Source organism: Desmodus rotundus, chromosome 8 (genome assembly GCF_022682495.2).
Source record: "Desmodus rotundus isolate HL8 chromosome 8, HLdesRot8A.1, whole genome shotgun sequence".
NCBI lineage: Eukaryota > Metazoa > Chordata > Mammalia > Chiroptera > Phyllostomidae > Desmodus > Desmodus rotundus.
This window is the reverse complement of record NC_071394.1, coordinates 32,560,802-32,586,214: the sequence shown is the minus strand read 5'-3', so window position 1 is coordinate 32,586,214 and position 25,413 is coordinate 32,560,802. Positions and strand designations below refer to the sequence as shown.

Here is a 25,413-nt window from a genome sequence, read left to right as displayed (position 1 = left end):
CATGTTTAATGCAAGAATAACGTTTTCACTCCTGATTGGAGGCCATCATTCTCATCTCATTGATCATCACCTCTCACTGGCGCTTTTCAACAACTTGTCTTTTCAAACCACTTTTCTAATTTCTAAATTAATAACAAAGGTTCAAGTAAGATTTACATACAAAATATGTTAAGTTTATGTAGTGCGTTGAAAACTTTACAACGCTAATAATACTATTACAAAACACTGTCTCCACAGCGAAACTGAGAGCATTCTGTAATGTATGATGTAGTTACACAATGCAGACTCAGCTGAGGTAGGGGACCTCCAGGCCAATGACAAACATCCAAGGAAAGTCTGATTAATACAAACCGGTAATAACTAATTCAAAGAAATACTTTCTCAACCTACTAATAATTCATAAATGGCTTCTCTGTGCTAAGTTCAATGTCAAGTGTTTTCATTTTATTGCTTAACTCTCCTGACAACACTGTGAAGTAAATGGCATAATCTCCGCTTTATAAGTGTGCCAGCATGCACCCGGCCAGGTCACGGGAAGAGACAAGAGGGGTTTGGTCCTAGGTCTCTTTATTTTGTGTTCAGGGTTTTCATCGCTGTGACTTTTCTGTTCCATGCAGCTATTCACATTTTCTGTATATTAAAACTATTTTAAGAGCATAACTCTGATTCATTTTCAAGAATAAGTACCGAAATAATAAAATATAATATTATGGCCATCCCGTATCAACCAGGTAGGAGTCAAGCGTGTTTGATGTTCATTAGTCCCTAGCTGCTTCTCTGACATTATCAATACGGATAAAATCACTCACCGGGGAAATTAAATAGCATTAAATAGCAATGGCTAAAAGAAACCTTGTTATTTAAAATCCTGTGCTAAAATGACAACGCAATCACAATTTGACAGGGCAAACTAATTAGTATGCCAGATTTGAAGTGTAAAACATCTCCATGGTTCTGGTTTTTAAAAGTTTCCTATTATTTTATGAGCCTTTTACATAAATTCCAAGCAAAGTAAACAATGGTTAAAGTTAAGGCTTTTCCCCACAGGTTCACAAATCTAAATGTGCTGGCTTATTTTTTCAAAAGTTACGTTCTGATGTCAGCAACTCTTCTATACATACTTCAAATTGTAAATGAAATCAAAGAAAAAATTTCGCATAAAAAGATAAACTCCACATTGCTTTCAAAAAGACAAACGATCGCACTTTCAGGTAGACTTATACTGGGAACACAGCGATTTCCTTACATTATAACAATACCCAAAATTGTAAGACTATATAAAAAAAGAGGGTGTGTATAAGAAAGTGATACATATTTACAGATAAATGGCTGCACTGTTTTCTCAAACTTTCCTTGACAGCTGTTCATTATATTGTGCCCCAAGTGGAATTTGCCACCCCAATGTTTTTCTTAAAAAGATAACAAAAACAAAAAACAAAAGAAAACTAAAACACCACATTGTGAAAGATAAAAGTACGTGTCATATTCCTTTGGTGAGAAATGACAAACAAATGCTCTTGTTACAAGACAAGATAATCAGGTAACTAATTGTAGAATGATAAAATTAAGCATTGCTTTTAGAAAGGTCATATCATGGAAATAATTTTAAAGATGAATGAAATTTCATATGAAATTAGAAGAAAACTTCAAAAGATTAATCGTCTCTCTTTTCAACAAAAAAGCAATTCGCTTTCTTTTTTCCATTAAAAACTGACAGCAGTAACTGAGGAGATTGCATTGTAAAAACATACCGCATCACACGGCAATGCTTGATCAAAATCAGCAATCAGGAGTAAAAAGAAGGCAGCGTTTCATAATCATAATAGCAAGTTCTGGAAGACAACCAAATATATCATCTGGCAGTTCAACAGCTGTTACAGCTTCGTGGTAATACCTTGGCATTTGCTATCAGCTATAACTTAGAAAAATTGATTTTTCTTATCTGTCAGATAGAAAATCATAATCTCCTTTTAACGTTCTAATATTTAAATAAAATATAAGTACTAGTCATTATAGTTTTACACACTTGACAGTGGAGCCACCAAATTAATTTTTCTATTTATAGTTTAATTTGACTCTAAATACTTGGCAAAGAATTGACATGGGTAATAATGGAAATGTAATTTTGTTGAATTTCATTGTACTAACACATTGGATTAATATCTGCTAACATCATCCCCAGCTGCATATATCCCTCTTAAGTAGTTAAAACACTGCTTTTCTAAGAGAACAAGTATGGGAACATCGTTGGAATTTTATCATGGAGAGCACTGACAACAATAATAATTCGAAGAGTAAATCTGCATATATTAATAATCTAAGTATATATAATTACATGTAAAACTTAAACAACTGTCAAATGAATTTTATTAAAAATGAGAGTTTTTGATTCAGGCCACATAAATCAGTAAAAGGCATACACAGTAGCTAGAGAAAAAATAAACTGCGATTTAAGTAGAACCGGTTCTTCCAAGTGACATTGTGTTTCATGTTAAGACCTGGTAAAATCTCTGGATAGGAAGGATGTTTCCCATTAAATAAATTCATTATAAAAATCTTCAATTCTGGCATTCATCTTAGATTTTGAAATGTCATAAAACACTTAGAATTCAACATTTATGCAATCCAGTTTTAGAAAATAAAATGGCATGCATATATCAAATTTTAAAATTACCCAGTATATGTACCTTTATTCCTATTGCTGTTTTCTTTGCTTCTGCTTTCAATTTGGTAGCTCGTAAAATAAGGTGGGCTTTTTTATAATCCTGTTTACCTAGAAAAAAATAATTTCAGACAATGAGTTATGCTTATATGTACTTTATGTTTAACAGCCATCTGAAATGTCAAAGAATGTTTAAGTAGAGTAAAACCAGGACACAAAGTTGCAAAGTAGTTCCCAATTATGGAAACCATGAACTTGTCTCCCTAAGGTCAACTTTTCCTCCTCCTCTACGTTTTCAGGAAAAAGACTTGACAGGCATCATTGATTTGCTGTGCAGTGATTATCAAAAAAAAAAAAAAAAAACAAGACAAAAACTTCTTTTAGAGAATAAGATGTTTAAAGTACAGAAAGTAAACTTGTGGAAGCATTTGGAAACAAAATGTAAATAAATGAGTATACATAAGATCCCATTAATAGGTAAAGTTAACTTTTTCTTCATAATCTAACAGCTCATTATAAATTTATTTTATTATGGATATATTATTTAAATAATCAACTTCTGAACTATCTCAAATTTTTCCAAATAATAATCTAAGAAAAAAGGAACTGTAGATAATTAATTTTTACTCATTGAATCCATTAGAGAAAACATATATTTAACGTGTTTGCTCTTAATACAAGACGGAATAAACATGGCTACATAAAAGATACAGGATAGCTACATTTAGTATTAGTTTTAATCTTCTCTACCACATTTCATAGGGAAAAAATGTACAAAAATGACTTAGGGTCACCAAATTTCTTTTTTCGTGTACTATCTCGTGACTCCAGTGAGTAATAACAGAGCTTTATAGCCTGTGAAGAAAACAGGCTTAACAACAACAACAAAAGCACTGACTGGAATATACATGTTTGTTAACCTCACCCTCAACTAGGAACTGGGTCACATGAGTCTCAGCTGTAACAGTATAATAGTCATTCTGAGTGGGAGTCAGCATTTGTGCAGCAATTTTATGCTGGTATGCAGCCTTGTTATTTGCATCTTACTGCCTCTCCTTTCAGTGACTGGTGCCTTTCCAAAACTTCCTCCTTTATTTTCTTTAATTTCCACATCTTCCACACACTGAAATAAACTTGAAAGCGGTTGATCTAACCTAAAATAGATCATGAAAATTCAATGTGTGACGTATTTCTTAATGTGTCTGCTAATGATTCAAATTTGTGTTTAAAATTCCTAAAATGTTTTTAAAATTAGAAATGACAGAGAATTGAGTCAATTGGATGGGAGTAATGAAGATAGGCTCTAGATGTGTGCACTAGACACGTGAAAGTGTCTATTTGGCTGGAGGTCAATTTGTTTAAGAGAAAGAGTGTATGCTATGCTCCTAACCACTGTTACACAGCAGTCATTCTGGATCCACACGCACGCAAAAGCTTAATAAATGCTATTTGATGATGCAGGTCCAATAATCCAGAGATAAGTGAATTGTAAAAATGTGTATCAAATAATCTAAATTTAAATTATAGAATGAACTAAATACAGAAAAATATTACTCTGACCCATTTAAAATGAGCAACATTTGATTTCACTGGAAAAACCTTGACAAACGTTCATTCTGATTTCACATCTCAATGGTCAGACTATTCCCGTCGCCATCCCTGCCGAGATACAAAACAGGTCAGAACCACGAAAATGGTGGCGTAGCAAATGTCTCTGACACCCAGGCTTACAAAGCAAGTTTCTAATGAGAATCTACAATGGAATTGAAAGATTATGGATATGAGGCCAAGAAGTCATCCTTGTTTTATCTCACATATACCCTATAATAACCCCTGAGTGCAGGGGGAAAAATAAACAAATGAAAAAAGACTAACTTAACCCATACGCTGTTCATAAAACAGATTCAAATATACTTCAAAGAGTCAGTTAAAGTGAGATTTTATTACTCTATTTCACATGCCTTTAAGCATTGGTTAAATAAATGTGTTCTATTTTGATTCAAATCCTATAATCTCTTAGAGAATAATATTCTAGCTATATATTAAATTTGATATGAACATTTGAAACTGTGTTTTTGAGTAGATAGTTTCAAAAATTATTGTACATCTGGTACTGCTCCAAATACTGAATATGTCATTAATTCAGCATTCTCCTTGCTAACTGTGATAACTATGACTTCAGTTCATCCAAAAGTATATACTGAAAACCACGGTTTCAGCCTACGCAGTGAAAACATTCACGGCAGCATCTATTAAATTCTTTATAACTAAAACCAGATCTTTCCATTATATCCAAAGAGGTGTTTGACATTTTATTTTTACAAAGCTTCAATAAAGGCACCTATGTTCACCTGATTGTAAAAAAATACAAAATACAGAAGCCCCCACTTGCTGAACACTTACACTTGGAAAAAAGTACATTTATAAAATCTAGATTTTATATATAGCTGATTTCTTAAATACACTTGGGTCTGATTTTGGTTATATTAATAATGTAATAACCAAAGTCGGTATTTATTTAGCAATTGCTCATTACACTTTATATGAGGGAAAACATGGACAATTCAAGCCAAAGAAACCAATCTGGGGCCTCAAGTCATCCTGTTTCTCTATTCTCAGTGATACTATTCATGTCATTTCTTCCCAAGATATAATTTAGGTAACAATAGCGTTTCCTCCCATTTCTGCTATTGACTGATTTGTGCTTCTGTCTTCCCACGTAATCCTGTAACACTTTTATGGTTTTTATTTTATTGCTTTAAAATAATTTTCAGTTACAGTTGACATGCAATATTATGTTATTCTCAGGTGAACAAAATAGTAATTAGACATTTATATACCTTATAAGGTAATCACTGTGATAAGTCTAGTCTTCATCTGGCACCATGCATAGAATTATACCCTAATTTTAAATTATCATATAGTGAAATTGATATTTTTTCCCTTTTGGTATAGAGTTCTACGAATGTTCACATTCATAAATAGATTCATGTAACTGATACCATAATTAGGACACAGACTAGTTCCATCATTCCGAAAAACACGCTGTGCTATCCTTCTGTACCCACTCCTCTTCCCACCTGTAACTCCCGGCAACCACCGGTCTACAGTTCATTTCTATAGATTTGTCTTTTCAATCAAGTGGCATGAAGTCTTTACGTTTCACCCAAGTTGTATTCAATATATATAAGCAATTCATTGTTTCCTGACTGCTAATTAGCTTTCCATTCTATGAAGTTACCATAGTTTATCAATTCACTCACTGAAGTACATTTAGGTTATGTTCAGTGTTTGGCAAGCATGACAAGAGCTCCTATAAACACAGGTGTCCAGGTTTTTATATGAACATATATTTTCAATAATCTGAGCAGAATTGCTGACACATGTGATAAGAATGAGGTCTGTCCAGAAAAAGTCCAGCCATTGTTAATATAATGAGAACAGTTTGTGCAACATCAATGTAACCTGGCAGCCAAGGAAAGTGGACTGGAATGTGCATGTGTGAACAACGACGACTTCACTGTACTAGTCAGTGGGGGCTGGAGATGCCATTGAGTGAGCATGTGTACTAGGTGGCTATCCTTATTCAAAATGACTGAGCAAGTAGAGCAATGCATCTGCATCAAATTTTGTGTTAAGTTTGAACATTCCTCCACAGAAACTATTAGGATGATTCAGAAGGCTTTCTGGGATGAATGAATGAGGGCAGTGCAAATAGATGTGTGGCACAAACTGTTTGTAGAAGGCTCTCTATAATATGCTGCCCAAAGCTGGAAGTAAACTGCCATCCTTGGAGATGCCCTCAAGACAATCTAAATATAATGGAAATCTTCCCAGTAGCAAAGTTTGAGTAGTACATTTTGTTGTGCACTTAACCTGGAAAGAGAGGTAACCTGAAAAAAAACAATGTTACTTTTCCTTACTTAGAATCTGAGTCTGTCACCTAGTCAGTTTGGATTATTCAAACCTATCGGTAAACAGGCAAAATGGTGAATCGGTGTTGGCTGGAACAACTGATGCTGGTTGTCAAGGATTATATGATTCATTAATACATAGTGAAGGCCAGAAGGAACATGAAAACATGTGAGGGAACTCCTAAGGTAATCCCACATACTATGATGACCAATGGTAAAATTTAATAAAATTTCTCTGTAACTTTCTAACTAGAAGAATCACCTAGGACCTTCAGATATGAAAACCTGGGTTACCCACTAAAGGCAAAAGGCTCATCAAACCAAGGTGCTTGATAAAGACAAGAAGATCTAGAGTGAATGTTGGAGGAGGTAGGTCATAAATTATAACCACTATGACTAGCTAGAGTACAGACAATGAAAACTGAACGGATATTTCTTTTCTTACTCCCAGAGTGTAATGCCCATTTTTATAAACAATCAATTTCTCTGTAAAATCAGCATTATCAAATTTATAAAAATACTTCTTCCTCTTCCCTGAGGCTAGCACATTAGAAGAAAGAAAGAAACAAAGAAAGAGAGAGAGAGAAGGAAAGAAAGACAAAATATCACTCAATATTATTCAATATCTCAAGATCCTGGATTTAGAGAACAGCAATCCCAGGCTTGGTTGGAAAACACTTGGATAATTATTGAGGATCTTAGATGTTCTTCAGGTTTATTTTCATGATAAAAGACGGAAAATCCAAATTGAAATAGCATAAAAATGAGGAAGAGGGCGAGAGGGATGGCAAAGGAGGAAGAAAAGGGGAGATTAACCATTGATAGATTCCAGGAGATAAGAGTAAGAGTTTAGTTGTGATTGACTGAATTCAAGTCTTAACTGGCTCTGCAGAACTTTCTCTTTCCACCACCAGTTTCTACTTCTTATTTTACTCTGGAAGCATGGCTATTCCCAGCTCTGGCTCACATTCTTATAAAACTAAGACCAAAGCGTAATAGATATACTTCCTTGGATTCACTTTAATCAATCTTATGCCCAAAACAGTTATCAAGTTTCTTCCAATTACAGAAGACTAAGATTTACCTAGTAATATGTGTCCACTTCCCACTGCAAGCAACTTTAACAAATCAAAGCAATCTGTCTCCTATTTTTCCTGTGAAACATGAATTGAAAATACATTTGAAAACTCACGGCAACAGAATTTCCTGTTTCAAGTCTTAAACAAGGATTATGGGTATCAACTAAAAGCAAAATCATAACTAAAAAGAAAACACTGGTGCAAAAACAAATTCAAATTATACGTGGACTTTTGATAGCAAAGATAATACCACATATATTCATAATTTTTATTTATATGTACTTTGCAGACAATCTATGTATATCTACTTCTTAAATAATATTTTAAAAAGCCATGTTCAGTTATAATTTCTAATAAGTCAATATTATCTGTGTTAAAATTTCTTTCTTATTCAGTATAATTAATATATTTAACTTTAGCATGAGCACTGTTTCTATAAATAACTACAAGTAGCTATAAAAACATATAGTTAATAAAAAATCAGAAATATCTGGGTACCTTAATATTATCACTTACCATTCCTCATATTACATTAATTTAGAAATAGAGTAATTTATGTGCTCTATTTAATGCAACATAAAAACCTATGTTTCTGTCATGAATTATTTAATATTTAAGGCAATACTCAGTTTTACCTATGCCACTGTTTTACTGAGTTACCTTAGTTAGGTGAAAAATTAGATTATTTAACTGCTTTTGGTATTTGCTTTTTGATTCCTTAGTTTTGTCCAGAAATGACTGCATCTTTGCCCTTTGTTGATATTGTTACCAAAGTTCATTATCATGTGAATATCTGGTTATTGCTTTATAAATGTTCATCTTTCAGAAGCCCAGTTCTTTTTGTTTCTCAACAGCGGACTTTATTCTAACCACACTCATTACCACCATGTGCCAGTATAGCTCTACCTCTGCCTTGGCTGCTTTAAAAATTAATGCGCTGTTATTTTCTGAATACTGCATAAGCTGCTTATGAGTACATTATGCTATCAAGCAAGCCCATGCAGAAAAGCTTCCTAAACTGTTATTCTTTCAATGAAAATACAGCTGGTTCTGCTTCAAAGGCACATCTTTTCACCTGCAAATGGACTTGCTCCTACACTTATTCCTCAATTCATTGTCTTTTATTTGTGTCTGGAAATCTTTAATTGCCTTTAATTAGAAAAAAGTAAATTCAGTGCTTTAATCTTGCAAATACATTCAATCATAATTCTGTCTGGGATGAATACCAAGTTCTATTCACTGTCTGATCTCTATAACAAAGATATATAATTTATTGTCCATTTATATAGACCACACCAATTAAGATACAAAGGAAAAGCAAAGGCATAAGAGTCAAAATATTTGAAAAGAAAAATTTGCAGTCTAAACTTAATTGCTCAAAGAAATTACTAGAAGATGAGTTATTTACAGCATGCCAAAAATACTGACAAAATCAAAATTTGGTAATTGACAGTAAAGACTTTTATATTCCCTTCTACATTTTTAGAATAATTTCTCATCAACTGCTCCAAACCCCTCCTTGCTTCTTCCAAAAGCAAAACACTGTTTGGCATCTTACTTTTCTCATATTAACAAGATTATATTCAAAAGGGCAGTTCGATTTGGAATATAAAGTAATTTCTCAACTGACATATGAATACAATTTTTTAGTTGCTACACTAAACACCACAAGTAACTGTAGAAAATGCATCACAAAAGCAAGGGTCAATAGCATTGCTTATGGAATCCTACAGCAAACTCAGCACCTATGTCAGTCAGTACAAAGGGTCGACTTTTTGATAACAACAAAATGAGCAAAATCACAAATGGCATGGTCACAGGCAAATAATAATAAAAATGTTAAACAAGATGATAAAAAGAAAATCATTATAAAACCAGAAACACCATATAAAATACAGATCCAGTGAATTATTACCAACATAGTACACTTTTATAGTGAGCCAGACATACAAAATGATGTCACATGTTCCCTTAAAAATAAAAAGAGGTGTTAGGTATGGAAGTAAAATCTTCAAAAAAGTATTTTTCTCAAATTTATAAATATCTGGGCAGATGAGAGGAAGCTGGTAAATAAATCCTTACAAATGAAAACCTCATGCAAACTTTTAAATATTATGTAATAGAGGCAACTCAAACCAATTATAATTTTTCAATGTTTGGACAAACAGCTTGATATTAATCCTACATTATAAAGGATACACCATCCCCTAACACCACATTAAATACTAATAAACAAGTACTATGCTTTGGGTCGCTATAAAGATGAACAAACAAGTTGCTCATGAGATATAAGTTACTTTCCAAAAAATCACACTAAAAATGCTAACCAAGCAACTTACTTATGTACGCAGGGGAATGTAACTAAGAAGATACTATAAAGTGTATCAATTTTAGTTTGCTCCTAGCCAAAAAATTCAACAAATATTTTTCTTAAATACTTGCTATTTGTAATGTACCCTTGGGGTCAGAGAGATAAAACCAAAGGAAAACAACAAAAAGTATCAAAGGAAGATTTAAAAACTTCAGAAAAGTTAAATAGCATTATTAAAATATATTTTCAAGTCAGTTAAATACACTGCTTTTTATTTTAAGAAAAATGACAAAACATTTAAGACTACTTTAGAGTAGTTTAAACAAAGGGTAAATAGAATTTTATCTAAGAATTAGGGAAATTGTTTTATTGATCACTTTAACAAATGTTCATTAAATACTTTCAATCGTTAGGGATAATCATTAGGGATGCAAAAATATAGAGCTTCTACCTGCAAGAAGAATGTATTTCAATCCTGATAAGTAAAAATATAAATATATAAATACATGCATGCATATATATTTAAAACAGGTAGGAAAAAAAAGTGGTATGAGCAATCAGTGAAGTAAAATATTCAAAGATCTTGCCTGGGCCATGTAGCTCAGTTGGTTAGAAAACTGTCCCGATACACCAGGCTGTGGGTTCCATCCCCAGTCAGGGCACAGACAAGAATCAACCAATGAATGTATCAATAAGTGGAGCAACAAATCAGTGTTTCTCTCTCTCTATCTCTCTCTCTCTCAAATCAATAAATTAAAATAAAATAAAATAAAATAAAATATTCAAAGGACTTCCAGTCCTGAATGTATGGTAGGCTGAACTGAGACAGACCCTTTTCTCATATAAGTACATAAAAACAGTAGGAAAATGTCCATTCTATAATGCTATAAATGTATACATTATGTTTACAGAGACACACATACGTACAAGTATTTATGGTAAGAGGAAATAAAGGAGATGTTCAAATGCCAGAAATAAACAACAACAAAATATCCTGAAATCAAGACAGCTAGTTCCAGCTGACATTCTGGTAGCCCTGGCGTGGAGGTGGCGGGCGGCATGTCAGTGCTTGGTTTTGGGTGTCAGGCACATTGGCTTTTAAGGCCCAGGCATGCACAGTGCCTCTGTGAGACAAAAGCTGACACTGAGACAGACCGAGAAAGTTAAGGTCCTCAAAGGGCTGACTGTGTCATACAAAGAGAGAGAAAAATAGTCCGCACTTGTTTGGTGAAATAGGAATGAGTCTTCCTGCTTCCTCTAAATTTGGGGTATGGGGGAAAGATGTGTCTCCTGTGAGAAATACAAATCTGAAGCCTTTAGACCCAAAACAAGGTGTGAGGTTCAAATTTCAGGAATATTAAACCAACAAATAAATCCAGAATAATGGTCCCAAAACCATAAAATCCTTACTGTCAGTAATTAAGTAGCACATGGCTCTGGAAAAAAGCTTCACAATTCAGACTGCTAGGGCTGTCACAAAGGAAGAAAACAGAAACAAAAACAAACGAGCCTCTACTGAACCTGGATACACACACTCAGAACCATAAAGCCCAAAGGGATTTTAAAAAACAGAAAGGAAGAAGAAAAAAATAGCATGAGGCAGAATAAGTCAATACAACCAATGGGAAAGTTGGTACCCTAAGAGAAATGGGAGAAGAATCTATAATTGGAGTTTAAAATAATTAAGGGAGAAAAACCAAAGAAATAGAATAAAAAATGATTTTTAAATTATCTAATAGACATTTTACACATGACTAAAAGGTCACTGAAATTATATATCCATGGGTGCAATTTAGAAATAGCAATAAATAAATGACAGAGAGAGAGACAGAGACGGACAGCCGATTCAAATATCAACTAGAATTATGTACCCAGCTAAATTATTCCTTAAGTATGAATGCAATATAACAATACTGTCTGTAAAGGAGACACTGAGAAATTTTGATACTAATGAATACTTTCGTGAAGGCAAAGGAGCAAGGAAATTCACCAGAAGCGAGATGGGAAACACAAAAGGCTGAGCTTAGTAAAAGCAGCAAACCTAAGTTACCACTGGTGATTAAAAACTTAAAAATAATAATTGTAATCACTGAGTGTGTGCTTTTAAAAACAAGAGAGAAATTAATAAAACAACATAAACAACAGGAGTAATCTGGTATAAAGAGTTAAAAACTTTATATTGTTTATGATAAAGATATTGATACATTTTAGATTTCATTAAGTCAAATGTACCAGATAAAATTTGAGAAAATTGAGAGAGAAGAAATTGAATGCAAAACTTTAAAAAATTTTCAGAAAAGAAGGTTATTATAGAGATTGGCAAGAAAAAAAAGATCAAAAATACATAATAAAACTGTGAAAAGATAATCTGGATTGTTCATTCACAATAAATGATATGGGATTAAATTTGCTTGCTCAAAATCAAAGAATCATAGACTATATCAAAAACACAAAACAGTGTCAAGGTTAGATGATTGGAAAGGGGTGGAAAATTAAGTATCAGAATATTAAACAAAAAGAGATATTTACCAATGTCAATGTGAGACAAAAACAACTCTAAGAAAAGCCTTCATAGCATTTATAAATGAGTCCATTATTTAATAGAAAAGGAGGAATTCCCAGAAATATATACCGGTTTAGAAATGCTATGCAACAAAAACATAGCCTCACACTATAATATATAAACCAACACTGAAAAAGTAGCTCCATAATCTCCACAGTCTTAGTGAGGGTGTTTTAATTCTCCTTTCTCACAGAATGACAGTTCAAACATTCACGTAAAGTACAAAACAGAATAAATAACACAACTAACATAAGCAGTATTACACCTGAATGTTAGAGAATACCTACTCCTTTCAAAAACAGACCAATTAACAAAACTGATCACATTCTAAGCAACAGAGGAAAACTTAATTCCAAAATCTGACATCATATTGAAAATATTCTCTGAAAATAAAAATTAATCAGGTTAAAGTCAATTTGAAATATCTGTATTTATCACTCATATGTAATTCAATAGATATTATATTGAATATATATTATATAACATATAATTTATATAATTGAACAACTTAAGAAAGCTCTAAATAATGTAATGATGCCAATGATATAATGAAGAAAACAGATCCATTAAATGAGTATATTAGTAAAAAACATTTGAATAATAAATAATAAAGCATCCAGCTCAAATATCTAAAGAAAAAGTTAGAGAATTAAAATGAAGGAAATCATAAAGACAAGAGTAGAATCACACAAAAAAAAACCAACAGAACCTACAGTAACAAAAGCTAACTCGTTATAATGTGTATACAATTGGATAAGTCTCAGTCAATGTTGATGAAGAAAAAAGAGATACTGTAAAATTAAATAATATCAAATATAGAAATTACAGTAAAAATGTTTAAAATATTACTATCATTTTCAAAGAAGCGACATTTAGATTGATTCTCAGCAGCAAAAACAACAGTCTTTGCTTTGCGGGACAACGCCCAACCCACTGAGCCACACCAGCCAGGGCCCTTAAAAACAAAGGTCTAAATGCAGTGGCATGATATTCTCATGTGTTGAAAAGCACACGATGAAATAAAAATAAAAACTGCCAAATGAGAATTCTATAAGCAGAGGAAACTCATTTCAAAAATAATGGTATGACAATATCATAGAGGAAAGAAACTGAGAACTTGTCACAGCAGGCAGATATCCTAGGAAGTTCTGAAAAAAATGCCCATCGGACACAAAGAAGAGGATTTCAAGGATCATAGACGGTACGGGATGGAAAAGAGAAGTAGGATCAAAGGAATTGGTAAATATGTATAGAACTGTATGGCATAAATAAACTATAATAAAGTCTTAGTTGCTTGATAAATACAGAAAGAATTAAGAAATGCAAGAACCCTATTTTGGCCTTAGCATTTCCAAACTAGGAGCAGAGATGTGGGGACTCTCACCACAGCTACAGTGCTGTTACAGGGTTGACTTCATGAACTTAGATCTTGTGACTTCGTTATCTTTACATCTGCCGACATGTAATGTCTGGCCAGGGAAGTAGTACAGGAAAGGGCTTCTGCGGTCAATTTTCTGAAATTGAGTCCTGGCTCTAACTCTTACCAATTGTAGAACCTTGGGAAAATTCTTCAACCATCTGTGCCGGGTTTCCGTGATCTGTAATAGTTAAGGTAATAATTGTTCCTATTTCATAAGACTGCTGTGAGGATAAAAAAAAAGATGTTCCCAGCACAAGATGTCTAATGTTTGTTAGCTACTTCTATTACATAAGAAAAGAGAGTTTTAGAAGTAAATTAGTTGTATTTTTATATAATTTGCCTAGCACATATAAATATTTGGACTGATACACTTATTAACAACTATTTATAAAATACCTATGTTAAAACAGTTCATAAAATTCTTGCTTTCATTTTTGAAATTACTTATCTCTAGAATAATACATGGAATATTAGCCAATGTCATACCATCTATTTTTTAAAAATTGTTTCTGAAGAAATGATAAGGCCCAAACCAATTTACTTCCCCTTGGAGTCAGCAGTATTTCATTTTTCTCAGTTTATTGCCTTGAAAGTGAGGGTTTTCACCTCGGTTCAGTTCACACTTCCAGACCATGCTACAATAATTAAAACAGCATCCACGCACTCTGAAGATTCTACAACTACAAGGTATTTCCAGTGGCAGTGTCAGCTCATTGGATTCTTACCTGAGCGAAGAATATTGTTTTTTAAAAAAAGGCTTTTATGAAAGCCATTAATCACTGTCATTTAGCACATAATTGAAAGGCAAAACTTTTAGCAGATGATAAATATTAAACAATAATGTTAAAGTCACTGTTCCAAGAATGGTACCAGTCTTGCCAAATATAATTACTAACTGACCATACTAAGTTTACATAAATGAGATTTAGTAAAAAGGGGACATTACACACATATGAGAAAGTTTATTAGCAATCTAAATTAGCTTACTAATAACTTTAATATTCACAAAACACTGGAATACTCACTTCGTTTGCTACTTGTACTTTTTTAAACACCAGTGCTGAAATATCCCCCCAAGATCACTGTAGCTGCTTTTAGCCCTTCCTCACATTTTGTACTATATCTTGGGAACATCTGCACAGGGCTCTATCTGAAAGAGATGCTACCAGTAACAGAAAATCCATCATCCTTAGTGTGAGTTCAGGCTCCTGGTACCTTCGAACTCTGTCACAGAAAATCAGAAAATCCTTCCTTGAGAAAATCCTTGAGTTAGTTATGTTAATTATTTTTTTATGAGTTAACTAATAGCTTTTCTATTTCATTTCTTTCTCTACCTTTAGAAAAACCTTTTATTTATAGGACATTCTAGAATGTATGCACGAGAATCTCAAAACTGCAGGGCATTATCCTTAAAAAGACTAAACAAAAGTAAACCCTCACTCTCCTAGTTTTAACATATTTTGTTTGATTATCAGCACCGTATTTGCAACGTACACACAGAGTAACTCATTCTGTGACACCCATGCAACACAGAGTTCACCAGCTGCTGTGATACTTCTCACAAACCTTACAAGAGCCCTGTGAGACAGGTAGGTCATGTGCTTATTTATACAGGGGGTGGGGGGGAGTAGATTTGCAGTTGTTCATGTAGAAAAGAACATAATAATTAATAAATAATACTATAAGAATAAACTCTGTGTTTCACATACTCACAACTGTAAATCTACTTTTGACCCACCCTGTATTCTCCAGACTAAGTAAAACAGAAAAGAGAACTTTCTATGGGAACAGAATGCAGATACGAGGAGCTATCTGAGAAGATAGGCATGTTCTATATTGCCTGTATGTTTAAGAGTTGGATTATGGATTGACTCACAATGTGCTTACTCTTCATCTATGTGGCTAGCACATTGCATTTGATCAGAGACTTCAATCTGGTAAGTCAGTCCTTCTATTTACACATATAAATAACATAAGAACTCCCTATTTATCCAGAAGCCATCCTATAAGTGAAGAAAGGATAATATGAACTAAATCAAACATCATAAACCTCCCCTGTAGAAATTATTCAGTTAGAAATATTGTTTTGTAATTTGCATTTATCTGCTCCCAGTTAGGTGAGTTCAATATTTACATAACACTCTTTAATTTCATTTTTTATTGTAATAGCTGTTTGTTTTGTTGTTGATTTGTCTATTTAAATTTCTTTTTTGTAGAACTATCTCCTTTTTGCCCATTTTACTATGGGTTTCTAGACTATTTTATCTGGGACTTTATTTTTCTACATACAACTTTTCATTGGTTATATGTATTATAAATATTTTTTCACTTTTTTTGCATCCCTTTTATTTTGCAGAAATATTTTTTTCTTTATGGAGAGCAATTATGTATCAGATTTATGAGATAGGTATATATTCTTTCAATATCAATTATTTCTACTTATTTTCTGATTTCTATTGCCAACCTCTTTGTTTATTCTTCAATTATTTAAAAGGTTTTTTATTAACATTCTTTTAATATCCAAAAAAATAAGAATGGGTAGAATAGAAGAAGCATGTGAAAAATAAGGAGGGGAGTTGGTAAGGGTAAGTTACCTTTTTTTGCTTCTGATTCCTAATTTGCTACATTTTGTTCAGATTTGTGGTTGTAGGACTTGGGGGACTTGGTTTGTGACTAGTACGTGGGTAATTTTTTTATAATATTCCATGCATCCTTGAAAAGAATGGGTAGAAAATCCTACATCATCTACAGCATAGTCTAAAACAGGTAAGCTTGTCACCTTTCTATCCTGGTAGGTAGACTTTCCTCCAGTCCCTCATTTTACTGAGGTAAAATTATAGAAGGATCAAGTCAAGGAACATGTATAAAGGACCCATGGACAAACACAAAGGGTGGAGGATTGAATGTGGGAGGTTGGGGGGTGGGTAGGACAGGGGAGAGTAATGGAGGAAAATGGGGACAACTGTAATTGAACAACAATAAAAATAAATTTAAAAAAGAATTTTGAAGTTATCAAATAATTACCATTAATAGATAACAGAATTAAAAGTTTTACATGGATAAAAAGATTTAATTAAAAACACTAGTTATATAAAACCATAAGGCCTAAGAATAAAAATTTTTTTTGTTTTACTAAATTAATAAAAATTATAAGAGGTTTGAAAAACCACAGGTATACAAAATGTATTTTTACATTGGTAGGCAGATCTGCATTTAATTTTTTGTTCCTTAAAAACTCTACATACTCTCTCATTTTTCATATTCTGCACACTATATGTATTAGGGAAGAGTTATTTTCTTAATGCCACAAAAAATTGCTGTCTTTTCTTTATCTTAATTTGCAGGAATGTATCAAAGGGAAGTCACTGCTTACCGATTTGCTTTCTGTACTGGTCAACAGGAAGTTTTATAGTGTAGGCAACTTTTCTCCCCATCTTTGATCTCCAAAATGCCTGCTGCAAAGAAAAATAAAATTATGGTGAAGTCCTAAAAAATCAAAAGCACTATCTACAAAATTCAAGAATAATTCATCCATAAAATTCATTTCTAAAGCAGTGGGTAAAAGTGCCTTTGACTTATTCCCATTAGATATCAGTAAAGAACACAAAATCTTTTCAAACAAATTATCAGGGATACAATTGGGGGTAATTAAATTTTCCAATCATTTCTTCTTGGCAACATTCATTTTATCAAGCACTATCAATGCTCAATTAACACACGATTAGAGAGAGCATTATCTGTAAATGTAAAATAACGTAGTATTTATGCAGTTGGTTTGAGGCTGTGGGCATGTTCTTGACAGTGTTTCTTTCCAATTACCTACTTTGCTACCCAACAAGCCTGAAGTCTGAGTGTCAGATACTTTGAATTTCGTTTTACAAAACATGGCATAGGTAACAAAAGTGCAGGAATTTGAGTTCTAGTCCTGCCTCTTTTCTTTAAAACGGCTTAAACTACTACCATTTACTAATATTCTTTCTTACTACATTATATATGCTGTTTGATTTAATCTACTACATATCTTGCAAATCCTAGAATTTTTTTGTTTAAATATTGTGGCTGAGATAACCTACTAACTAAAATCCATATTCTTCTTCTCTTCAGTACAGAGTTAGACTGTATTTCCTAACTTCAGTTCAAAAGTGTGATTGAGTTGTCAATAGAATGAATGGAAGTGATGTGTCTCACTTGCAGAACTGAGCATTAAAAATCTCCCCCCTTGAATCATACGTTCCCCTGCCCTAACTGGCTACAATGTAAATGATCCCTAGACAAACCCTAAGAGTACATTTATAGGAACACAGAACCTTGGTCAGCCAGGGCTGTAGGAGAGTATTCTGTTTGCCACCACAGTACTCTACTGAAAAAGGAATGAACTTCTATTATGACTGAGTGCATGATACATTGGTGGGGTCTTAGTATAGACCTAAGTGTTCCCGGAGCGGTGCCTGAATGTTGTTCCTCTGCTCTGGTAAGGAAGCTGCAAGATAAAGATGAAGTCAGGCAAGAATAGACCAGTGTTTAAGCAAAAATATAAGGGACTACGAAGCCATGTAATTTGGAGACTAACAAGATTAGAAAAGCCAACTTCTAAAAGCCAAATAGTTGGGAATAAAAGTGAAAAGGGTGTTGAAGAACAAAGGTCTACTAAGACTTCTTACTTAAAAAAATAGAGACAAAGCGGAGATTAAGGATGCCCCTCTCTCACCTGATCCTTCGTTTTGAATCATCTGAAGGCGGCCACTATTTGGGTGCAAAGAGAAAAGCACAGAAAGTCCTAAAGTATAGAAAGGAAGCAGGAAAGGAAGCAGATAAAAGAACTATATCTAGGACGCACAGTGCAGTGTGTTTACTGGTACCTGGAACTAACTAGAAATGCTAAGAAGGTTACTAAAGTCTGAGGAAACCAGAAATTCTGTCTAAAAAAGTCTGTGAGTGAAAACTAACCGTTGGGCCTCTAAACTTAACACAGCAAAGTGTGAGCCTCCATGCAAAGCAAACGCTGTAGATTGGTAACATCCACTTCATATATGAGACCAGAAAGGAGAACTATCTAGAAGGCAGAGCCATGGAGAACAATAGACAAGAAAATTTATCTTAAAAAATCATAATCAGGATCTAAGCGTAACCACTGAACCAGCTCAAAAAGGTCCTAATCTATTTAACAAGATACTGAGTTGCTTTCAGAGAAAACAGACCAAAACCACAAGTCATGCAGCCAAAGCATGTGGAGAGAACTTTGACCTCCAGTTGTACCCAGGAACCAAAGTCTCACCCTATCTCTCCCCGCCCCCCAACACTGGAAGCCTTTCAGAAGCGAAGGGCCCATTGTCCAGGCAGATCAGTGCTGCAGCCCTTTTACCATAAATGGCCAAGCTCCAAGGTCCTCCAATTAAAAGGTGCCCCACCAGCACTTCCGCATACCTGTTCCCCATCACCCCTTACAAACCCACTTGAATCCTGGATTGCGGAGCTCAGACTTTTGGGCCATAGCTTTCCCACTTATTCTTGCTAAGTGCTCTGCAAATAAAGTGACTCTAAATTCTCCACTGCAATTCTCTCAGTGTTTAGTGTTTGGCTCCGCTAGTGCTGGGTGGACAAACCCTTTCTGGTGGGTAACATGAGCAAGTAACTTCTGCTGTCAGTACAATGGGCCTTCTAGTGGTCTGCAGTGTAGCAGGTTTCATCACCACGACCGATCAGTGACTCCTGTGTGCTCTCCATTCTTCCCTTTCAAAATGGGGGCAATGATTGGAGATACGATTCGTTCACCTTCTGCTTTATCATTATTCATTAGGGGTTCGGTGAGGCTCAGGGAGAGTAAGTAAACGTCATAGTCTGTAAGCCTCAAGCAACCACGTTCCAGTCTGAGAGCGGACGCGGTGGTTTGGCTGTAGGTCCGCGACTTTGTGCTGGATGTAGCAGATAGGAAACTTGTGGATCTCCCTTGCCGGGAGCCAGGAAACAGGATGTGCATGGCTATTTCATGACCAGAAAGAGAGACTATGGGGAAAACTGATGGCTACTAACTGAAGTACATTCTCTCTCTCTTTTCTGAGCACACTGGACTCTATTTTCCAGCCTCCTTTGATGCTACTTGTGGGCATGTGACTGACTTTTAACCAATGAAATCAGAGTAAATTAATGTCTGCTACTTCTAGAACTAGCCTGTGAAAACTTTCCCTATGTACTCATCCATCTGGCTGAAATAGAGTTGACCTCCAAAGTGACACTGGAAAAGACCGTGGTGAGAGGACAGACATGACATCTTGGTTGCGGAGTAACTGCACAGAAAACAGCTATTCAACCGACTTGTTTTCCTCTCTCACACCGCTGTGAGAACAAGCAATAAACTTGTAGCATTTGAGCCTCTATTGTATTAGTTACAGTGAGTAATATCACCCTAACTAAAACAAGTATGTTTAGATGTCTTCACATAAAAGGATGTAATTATCAAGGTGTAATTTTGCTAATGAGCATTATTAAGGTTCTCCAACACCAAATGAATTTGAATATGCTTAGACAAAACTGTACTGTTTACTTATATATGGTCATACACAGCAATGTTAATAATACTCCCACCTAATAGTAAAAGGCATCTCCAAATTAATAATTCTTACTTATGTGTAAGAAAATTATAAATTCAGCTAAAAAATCTCTTTCCATTCATAATTGTCAAATTTATATTACAGAAATATTTAAGAATATAGAAAGTAAGACAAAAAGTCATATATATTAAGTCTTCACTCCTCATGTTTTTTTAATTACTTTATTATTGTTCAATTACAGTTGTCTGCATTTTCCCTTCATCACTCCCCCCAACCCCAGCCAAACCCACCTCCCTCCCCTGCTTTCACCCTCCCCCTTGATTTTGTCCATGTGTCCTTTATAGTAGCTCCTGAAAACCCTTCTCCCCACTGTCCCCTCTGGCTATTATTAGATTGTTCTTAATTTCAATATCTCATTATATTTTGTTTGCTTTTTTCTTTTGTTGATTATGTTCCAGTTAAAGGTGAGATCATATGGTATTTGTCCCTCACCATCTGGCTTATTTCACTTAGCATAATGCTCTCCAGTTCCATCCATGCTGTGACAAGGGTAGGAGCTCCTTCTTTCTCTCTGCTGCGTAGAATTCCATTGTGTAAATGTACCACAGTTTTTCAATCCACTCATTTGCTGATGGGCACTTAGGTTGCTTCCAGCGCTTGGCTATTCTAAATTGTGCTGCTGTGAACACTGGGGTGCATAGGTTCTTTTGGATTGGTGTTTCAAAGCTCTTACGGTAGGTATAATCCCAGCAGCGGAACTGCTGGGTCAAAAGGCAGTTCCATTTTTAGTTTTCTGAGGAAATTCCATACTGCTTTCCTCAGTGGCCGCACCAGTCTGCATTCCCACCAACAGTGAAGGGTTCCCTTTTCTCCGCATCCTCTCCAACATTTGTTTGTGGATTTGTTTATCTTGGCCACTCTGACTGGTGTGAGATGGTACCTCATGGTGGTTTTAATTTGCATCTCTCTGATGGCTAGTGATGCTGAGCATCTTTTCATATGTCTCTGGGCCCTCTGTATGTCCTCCTTGGAGAAGTGTCTGTTCAAGTCATTTGCCCATTTTTTAATTGGTATTTTTGACTTCCTGGAGTGGAGTTGTGTGAACTCTTTATATATTTTGGAGATCAAACACTTGTCTGAGGTATTTTTGGCAAATATGGTTTCCCATATAGTTGGTTCTCTTTTCATTTTAATGCTGTTTTCTTTAGCCATGCACAAGCTTTTAATTTGGTGAGGTCCCATTTGTTTATTCTTTCCTTTATGTCCCTTGCTTTAGGGGGCATATCAATGAAGATGTTGCTGCGTGGAATGTTTTGAGATTTTCCTGCCAATGTTTTCCTCTAGGACTTTTATGATATCACGACTTAAAATATTTAAGTCTTTTATCCCCCTTGAATTTATTTTTCTGTATGCTATAAGTTGGTGATCGAGTTTCATTTTTTTTGCATGTAGCTGTCCAGATCTCCCAACACCATTTGTTGAAGAGGCTATTTTTACTCCATTTTATGCTTCTTCCCCTTTTGTCAAATATTGACCATAGAGACTTGGGTTTATTTCTGGGCTCTCTGTTCTTTTCCATTGGTCTATGTGTCTGTTTTTATGCCAGTACCAGGCTGTTTTGATTATCATGGCCTTGTAATACAGTCTGATGTCAGGTATGGTGATCCCTCCTGCTTTGTTCTTTCTCAAAATTGCTGCAGCTATTCAGGGTCATTTATGGTTCCATAGAAATTTCTGAAATGTTTGTTCTATATCTGTGAAATATGGCATTGGTACTTTAATAGGGATTGTATTGAATCTATAAATCGCTTTGGGTAGTATGGCCATTTTGATAATGTTAATTCTTCCAATCCACGAGCATGAGCATGAGCTTCCATTTGTTTGTGTCTTCCTTAATTTCTTTCTTCAGTGTTGTGTAGTTTTCTGAGTGCAGGTCTTTTACAACCTTAGTTAGGTTTCTTCCTAGGTACTTTATTTTTATTGTTTCTATATCAAATGGGAATTTTTTCCTGATTTCTGTTTCTGATATTTCATTGTTGGTGTACAAAAATGCCTTTGATTTCTGAGTATTGAATTTGTATATCAGTTACGTCCTTTTCATCTCGGGCATTGTTCAATGCCACAATATCTTTGTTGATATTTTGTTTAGAAAATCTGTCCATTTTTGGCAATGGGGTGTTAAAATCCCCTACTATAATTGTGTTCCCATCAATATCTTTCTTGAAGTCCTCCAAGATTTTCTTTACGTATTTGGGTGCTCCTATGTTGGGTACATATATATTTGCAATGTTTATGTCTTCTTGATGGATTCTTCCTTTGAGTATTATGAAGTGACTTTCTAGGTCTCTTTTTATGAAGTCTATTTTGTCCGATATGAGTATTGCTACCCCAGCTTTTTTTTCCTGTCCATTTGCTTGGAATATTTGTTTCCAGCCCTTCACTATCAGTCTGTGTAAGTCTTTTGTTCTGAGGTGGGTCTCTTGTAGGCAGCATACATGTGGGTCATGTTTTCTTATCCATTCAGCTATTCTGTGTCTTTTGATTGGATCATTTAATCCATTATGTTTAAGGTTATTATTGATAGGTACTTATTCATTGCCATTTTTTGTACCTGTGTTCCTCTCTCTTTCACTGTTTTTCTTCCTGTTCTTAAAGCAAACCCTTTAGCATCTCCTGCAGAGCTGTTTTGGAGGAGGTATATTCTTTGAGTCTTCTTTTGTCCAGGAAACTCCTTATTTGGCCTTCCATTTCAATTGAGAGCCTTTCTGGGTAAAGTAGTCTTGGTTGCAGGCCTCTGGTTCTCATTACTTGGAATATTTCTTGCCATTCCCTTCTGGCTTGGAGCATTTCCATTGAGAAATCAGCTGCTAGTCTTATTGGGGATCCCTTGTATGTTACTTCCTGTTTTTCCCTTGCTGCCTTAATGATTCTCTCTTTATGTTGGAATTTTAACATTTTAATTATGAGTGTCTTGAAGTGGGCCTCTTTGGGTTCCTCTTGATTGGGACTCTCTGGGTTTCCTGGATTTGTGTGACTTTTTCTCTCATCAAATTAGGGAAGTTTTCCATCATTACTTTTTCAAACAGGTTTTCTATCCCTTGCTCTTCTTCTTCTCTTTCTGGTATCCCTATTATATGGATATTATTACGTTTCATGTTGTCCTGCATTTCCCTTAACCCCTCTTCATTTCTGAGCCTCTTTTCCTTTTCTTACTCATTCTGGGTGTTTTTTCTACCTTGTCCTCCAGTTCGCTGATCTGATCTTTTGCTTCATTGAATCTGCTTTTGATTCCTTGTCCTGTGTTCTTCAGTTCAGAAATTGTATTATTCATTTCCTCTTGGCCCTTGTTGATAGTTTCTATTTCCTTTTTCATTATGACATAGTTTGCAGTGAGTTCATTGTAGTTTCCTTGTAGTTTCTGGTAATTCTCTGTGAACTCACTGAGTGTCCTGATAACCATTCCTTTGAACTCAGTATATGGTAGTTGACTTCCTCTATTTCATTTCGCATTCTTTCTGAGGCTTCCTCCTTTCCTTTCATTCGGGGATTGTTTCCTTGTATTCCCATTGTTTGTGAGACTCTTCTTGTTAGCCTCTGCTTTTTAAATTGATCTGTTCTGACTCCTTGGGTTTATGGTGTGAACTTCTGTGGTAGAATACCTGTGAGATTCAGTGGTGCAGTCTCCTTGATCTCCTGAGCTCGCTGGTCTTGGGCTGTCGTTTATGTTGGCTCTCTGTTTTGAGTTTTGATTGTTGTTGGGTCTTTCTTTGGTGGGTCCTTCCCTCCAGCTGGTTAACTGAGGGTCACTCTGTCCACCACCTCTTGTATTCTGTTGTGCAGGTGTGGGCAGGTTGTGTTGAAGCTGGTTCTCCCATGTGTACAGGGCTTTGAGGATTCTCTCATGCTCTTGTTCAGTTGTTTATTCTGAGTAATTTCTCCCCCATTTAGTTGTATTTCCAGATAGGTCCTTGGTTGAGTTAGTGTGGCTTCTGCTCCCTCAATCACCTTCTTCTGTTCTTATCTGTTGGTGGTTCTTTTGTTGGTGGGTTTCCTCTTCCAGCAGGTATCTTGGTGTTCACAGTTTCCACCTACTCTTTTTTGTGATCAATTGGAGGGGGAAGGCAAAATGATTTAGACAGCGGGAATGTATTCTATGGTATTTAAAGTACCAACCCCGTAGAGAAGAGATAGGAGATCCTTTGGATATGTATAGTGTTAACCATGATATTTCACCCAACTAGCCACTTTTTAGAAATAGTGGAAAGAAGATAAGACTCTTGTTAGGGATGGGAAGGATTATGAGTTGGATCTAGAAAGCAGTGAGCTTGTGGGAAGTCAGATTATGAGGTAAGGTGAGAGCAAAGTATAGAAAATAGGTGTAGTGTGTGAGAGAATAGAGTTAACCACACCGGTAATAAAGTTCAAGAAACAGTGAAGTGGGCTGAGATCTGGGAGGGGTGCTGTGTAGTATTTACAGTTGTATAAAACAGCAATTACTTACAATAGTAATGGAGCAACAATCATATGACAGAATCTATGTGATCTGCATAACTAGAATAGGGAGTATAGGTCATAGAGTAGTGTGCTAATGGAACACAAGTGAGGTGAAAGACAGAAAATTAAAAATACATTATGAAAGAAAGAACAAGGAAAACCAGTCAAACAATGCAATTTAACAAGCCAAGTCAAGAAGACTAAATAGAAAAAAAGAGAAATACAAAAATACTAATAAAAGATGTAACAATAATGAAAAAATAATAATACAAATATACAATAACTTGCAAGTTCTCTGGAGTAGCAAAGTGAAATTTGTCTCACTGTCTCAGCTGTTGGGATGACCCCTCAGAGTTGGACTTGGGTCCAACTCTGGTCTTTCCACAGGTCCAGGTTTTATTGTCTCACTTGTGGGAGTTAAA

General features: G+C 34.9%; 1 protein-coding gene across 6 annotated transcripts in view; it reads right to left on the bottom strand.

Annotated features, from left to right (window-relative positions):
• The window catches only part of TRIQK (triple QxxK/R motif containing), a 68,422-nt gene that overhangs the window by 2,567 nt on the left and 40,442 nt on the right, over window positions 1-25,413 (bottom strand). For 2 of the 6 annotated variants that reach the window (XM_024572307.3, XM_071222227.1), the window contains 3 exons: window positions 17,323-17,404; window positions 14,074-14,127; window positions 2,688-2,773 (listed from right to left, as the gene is read on the bottom strand). In XM_024572307.3, coding sequence (XP_024428075.1) covers window positions 2,688-2,773; window positions 14,074-14,127; window positions 17,323-17,383 — 201 coding nt within the window. In that variant the 5' untranslated portion in view covers window positions 17,384-17,404. The remainder of the gene's footprint in view (window positions 1-2,687; window positions 2,774-14,073; window positions 14,128-17,322; window positions 17,405-25,413) is intronic. The other 4 variants (XM_071222228.1, XM_045181670.2, XM_045181671.2 and 1 more) reach the window with 3 other exon arrangements.